At 39.0% G+C, this 5,471-nt stretch overlaps 1 protein-coding gene across 1 annotated transcript; it reads left to right on the top strand.

Moving 5' to 3' along the window:
* Window positions 1-953: 953 nt before the first annotated feature.
* Window positions 954-1,412, top strand: LOC122638846. Its single transcript, XM_043831696.1, has one exon. The coding sequence runs from the start codon at window positions 954-956 to the stop codon at window positions 1,410-1,412; it is 459 nt and encodes a 152-aa protein (XP_043687631.1).
* Window positions 1,413-5,471: the final 4,059 nt, after the last annotated feature.

Below are 5,471 nucleotides of genomic sequence, written 5' to 3'. Positions count from 1 at the left end.
TGTCCCACGGGTTAATCATAGAGGGCTGGTCGGGCTGACCTTGGTGAACGAATGCGGGAGCTGACTGGTCCTCTCCGACAACTCAATGGGTGTATCGCGGGAAGGGGTTAGAAGCCCGCACCAGGGATACATGTATTGGGGATTGTAGTGGCACAGACCCGACTTAGTTGTAATGATAGGTGGCTAATAATAAAATCTGGACTTGCATATCATGTAGGATCATATGAATTGTGGATTGTGGTTGCATGTGCATGCATGATTGATGTTGTTTGCTCACGAGCTCAGTGGGGCTCACACTCTGTTGTGCAATGTTTTTATTAGATGATTTTGCAGGTGGATGCCATTGTGGCATGGCGGGCTATCTCGAGGAGGAGAGTTTTGGTTGTTATGACGATGTTGGTATGGACCCCGATGGAGGTCATACCGATCCTATACACATATTCAGTGGTTGTTGATGAACACCATTGAAGTGTGTTCATGTTAGCTTTTTGACCCGGGGACTTCTTTTGGGTTATCTGGAGTTATCCCCATTCTGACTTGCTATTTGTAGTTTTTACTTTCTTTTTTCTTTTTTTCTTTTTTTTTTTTTTTTTTTTTTTTCCTTTTGGGGCTGAGTATGTTTGCCCTGTATATATTTTTGTATGTAGTACTGTACTTATCAGCTTTGTTTCTTTGTTTTCTTTGTGTGTGGGTTGATGGGAAATGTAAACCTTTTATATGTAAATATTATCACTGTTTCCCCGTATCGCTACGTTTCCTTTTGTTTATTAAATTGTAGTTATCTGCGACACTCTGATCTTGCCCTTGGAAGAGATGGTTGTGGTTCCATGATCGTAAGCACTGCTTCTAGATCCGTGGGATTTGGCGGATTGCCGATATGCAATTCGGGTCACCTACCCAATCCTCCTAGGGGGTGGTTTGGGGTGTGACAACTATGGCTAGCCAGAAATGACATGGTCTTTAATCGGAAGTTTGTGTCCCCTGGGGAGGTTATTGAGGCAGCGATGAGAGCCTTCAAGGATTTTACGGAGATCAATCTGCAGAAGAATGGAACTACTACTAATCAGCCCCCTCAGCCCAGATCTTCAGTTTGGCATCCCCCTCCTCGAGGTGTTCTCAAAATTAACAACGATGCTTCTTTGGGTACGGGGAAAAAGGCTGGTGGTCTCGGGTTCGTTCTTCACAATAGTCGTGGTGAATGCTTACGGGCAGTGTCTAAGCTAGCGCAGTTCCACACTGCCATCATCGAAGAAGCATTAGCCATGAGGGATGTTGTTTTATATGCCTTGGGCAACTGTGTGGAAAAGATTGTGGTGGAATCTGACTCTCTCGACCTGGTCCGTCTAATCCAAGATACCTCTAGGGCATCCCTTCTAAGATTAGTAATATTGTCCAAGACATTTGCCACTTGATCACTTATTTTGTGCAATGTGATATAGCAGATGTTTTTAGGGAGACTAACAGCTTCACTGACTCCTTATCCAGGAGGGCCCTGTCTTGTGCGTGCGAGACGGTTTGGCCAAACTCCATTCCTTAGATCCAGGATCTGTGTAACCTGGACTCCTCGGCTATTTCACGCTTTGCTATTGAATGAATCGTTTTCTAACCCAATCAAAAAAAAAAGATGTTACTTTTTCTTGTGAAAACTAGTTCCTGTAAAAGTATATTGGGGAACGGATGTCCTTTCTATTCCCTGTCCACAGATCAAGTCTCTCTCTGTGTGTTGGTGTCACTGGTGGTTTCTACGATATCCTAAGTCTTAAATTCAATCTTCTACCACTCTCTCCTCCTTTTTGAGGTTATTACGGCTGACAAACCCATAAAGGCCTTTTTCACAGGCTTATGTTAATTTTTTTAGCATTTTTTTTATGATAGAAAAAATTTATTAAACCAGAAAAGGAGAAATATCTACATTTGCCCCTAGTACAAAATTTCACCTTTAATTCAAGCCATAATAGGCCACATTTTGAGCAAGGGGAATTACATCTCAGTCCTTGAGACAAATAGGAATTTCGTTTAGATTGTCAGTGATCTTTAAAAAATATGTGCTGAGAGGCCATGGCCATGCTGCTTAAGTTGGAGCAGGGAGGAAGCCTGGGATCACCTTGTTACTGCACCAAACCTCTTTCACTCTGCAACCCAATTGAGAAGCATGCTCAAGACTCTTAGATATGCTGAAAACCTCAGGTTACAAAAAATGACCTGTGGTAAAAAAACATATAATTATCAAAATGTAATAACCTCCTAACAAAATGCAATATGTCAAATCAGAGATGTTTAGGACTAGGTAAATCAAAACTAGGAAATTATACATAGGATAAGGTTGCATTAGAGTTTATATTAGATACATCACAAGGGGGAGAAAGGGTTGGGGAGTTAATATTCAAATCACACAACCACCAATTAATGTTCCTCAGAACCAACAAAGGGATGGGAGAGAAATTCTGTTCTCAGAATTTCTCAGCAGTCCCAAGGGACTAGCAGCCCAAACATGCTTAGACTAGTTGCATATAAGGAAAAGATGTCAGAATTATTCAGCACAAAAGCCACAAAAAACACAATGAGAATCGAACCCTAAACAGCCTAAACTCTTTCTCTTTCCCTTCGGGTCATCCACCTTCTCACTCTGCGGTTTCTGCAAATTATCCCCACATCAAAAAACAATAGGAGAATCGTTGTTTTGAAGTTTGAAGTTTGAACTCGCTGAACATCTGCAGCCTTGAAGGTAAGTTTTAGCAGAACCCTATGCAACACTCCCAAGTCCCGTCTCCCTTCTGCCTCTATTTTTTTTTTAAATATATATAATTTTTTCTTTCTTTCTTCAACAGCTCTATAACATAAACGTCCGACGCCTCCGACCCATTTTTCAGAGATTCAAATCATCAACAAAATTTCTGCTCCTCTCTTCAGTATGCCAGTAAGCCGAATTGTATTTTGTTTTTTCTTCTTTCCAATTCCAAGAGCTCTGTTTAATTTCTCCAAATCAAGAGAAGCTCCCTGGCCAGCACAACTAATCAATCCATTATCTCTGCGGCCGTCTCTAGCTTGTTATCATATATAAAAAAGTATATGAACAAGGATATGGGGTTTTACTTTTAATTGCATGTTACAAATAACTAAGCTTTTGATGTTTAAAATTAAGAAATCCACAGCAAGGACTTTGTGCTGATGAGCATTTCGGTAATCCTTTTAGTTAAGTTTTTGCTTCTTTCTTTACTGCTTCTAATGTAAGTGTGTCTATGTTTGTGTCTGTGCCTGTGTCTGTGTCTGTGTGTGTTGAATATGGTAAATGCATATGTTTGGTTGGATATTTAGTTGTTTTGGACATTATATGCAGGTATTTAGGTAATATTTCTTCAGTTTATAAGAATATATTGTCTTTTTTTGGTCGCGTTTGTTTAAAATTATGCCGTTTAAAACACGTACCATCCATTTGCCTTTTTTTTTCCGTTCTCCGTTTATTTGACCGTTTTATTTGACTGTCTATTTGTTCTTTTATGTCGTTTAAAACACGTACCGTTGAACTCCATTTTTTTGCCATTCCCGTTTTTGCTAACTATGATATTAACCAAAAAAATAAATAAAATAAACAAAAGGGGAGGAAGTCTCAGATTAAGAAGCTAGAGATAGAATAAGAATTAAGTCCAACAAGTCCGAATGTGAAAGTGAGATAGAGTAACCGAGTAAAAGAGAGAGAGAGAGAGATAAGGGGGGACTCCAATGGAAACCTCAAATCCTAGATTGAGGAAGCTAGGAAAGGAGAGAGAAAAAAAAAAGAGAGGGGTGGTGATTGCATTGAATCCTTGTAGAGCTGCTGATCTACCATCAACCAAGGAGTGAAATCTTAGAGAGGAAGGAGTTCAAGTAAATATTGGGCTGCACAAAGAGTAAGTTCTTCTAAACCTAAATTAGATTTTGTCAAAGGGGTTCAAGGATGTTTCGTTTTTCTATATCCATATTTTGGGGTTGGGAGATTTGACCCTAAGAGATTGTAGACCATGATGGGAGATTTATTTTCTAGGATTGTATTCTAAGACCTTGTGTTGCATCATTGTCAAGGATGATAGTCTTTAGGAGACTGCTATTCTTGATATTTCCTACATAGATTTTTCTGTGCACCGTTTTTGTAAAAATCATAGTTTTCAAATGGCTTAGAATTATGATTTTTAATTTATATGGTTAGGAATTTGTATACATGTATTTTAAGACCCTAATTCATTATGTAAGTGCATGTATTTTGTATCATTACGAGGTTAATGTAATTCTGTCCGACGCACATGTCTGTCCTTGTGACTAATATTAGGGTGACCTATGGGCCAAATTTGAAGATGACCCCTTCTGATGAAACGTGCCCCTATCAGTCTAGTTTCATCCATAAAAAATCCGATTAAATTGGTTTCTAGAAGAGGGAAAATTTATATTTTTACCGCTCTATGCTCAATGAACCTGAGTTGTGCTCAATTTTTTAGCAAACACAGAGACCTTAAAATAGGTTGATGTCTTCTGAGGATTTGTGTATTTATGAGTCTATTTTAACATATAAAAACTGAGATTCATTTGAATTTTTAACGAAAGAGTTAAGACCACTGTTAGTGCACGATGGTCATTCTGTTTGGCAGAAAAAATTCTTGTCAATACCCTGATTTGGGCTTGGATTTGAAGGGCCGTAGAGGCTTATTCTGGAGATGGGTCCTTCTTATAATTTATGGGATTTTAAGTCTAATTTAATAATATATAAGTTTTATATTCAGTGGATGTCTATGTTAGAAGGTATGGCGTTAGGAAGTGACTGTGAACAGAATGTGATAGAATCTGAGAAAGTTAATGTGATGTGATAGGTGAGCATACCTAGGGATTGAACATCATATGGGACAAAAACTACAGACTTTGTAAAGGTGTAATTATTTTCAAGTATCAAGGTGAGTATAATCGTAGATTTTACATGGATTGCTTTGCCTCTTATACTATGTTATTTGAATGAATCGTTACTCTCTTATATTTCAGATGCTTTGTGATTGTTTATGATGTTTACAAATATTGATTTTTGTTTAATGTTTTACTATGAGTGTCATGATATGTATGTATGATAAAACAAAATTATACCGGCCAATCATGGGCCGCCATGTGTCCTGGCCCAAGAGGGAAGACCATCCCAAGCCCGGCCACCTTACGCCTCACTTGATTGGCCCAGAAGGTAAAGAACCAACAAAGACGTCCAAGATCCAAGCCCAAGTACTATACGCAAGTTACTAACATCACCGACGAGATATACATCACCTCATCAGTTGAAGGTACCACCTACCAGAGATACAATTCCAGATGGACTCATGCACCAAGGACCTTATCCAATATATAAGGACGCATGCATGTCTATCTACCGAGAACATCTTCCCTACTGGGACTCTACCTCCCATGGGGGAGCAACCAACCAAGAGATGAATCCTACCAACTAGGAATGCCTATCTACTACG

The sequence above is a fragment of the Telopea speciosissima genome, chromosome 9 (genome assembly GCF_018873765.1).
Source record: "Telopea speciosissima isolate NSW1024214 ecotype Mountain lineage chromosome 9, Tspe_v1, whole genome shotgun sequence".
NCBI classification, from domain to species: domain Eukaryota; kingdom Viridiplantae; phylum Streptophyta; class Magnoliopsida; order Proteales; family Proteaceae; genus Telopea; species Telopea speciosissima.
The sequence above is the reverse complement of the archived record's forward strand: the minus strand, read 5'-3'. Positions and strand labels throughout refer to the sequence as shown.

What these genes read in the sequence shown, in the direction of transcription:
- LOC122638846 (XM_043831696.1), top strand. Translation starts at nt 954, where the DNA reads ATGGTCTTTAATCGGAAGTTTGTGTCCCCTGGGGAGGTTATTGAGGCA.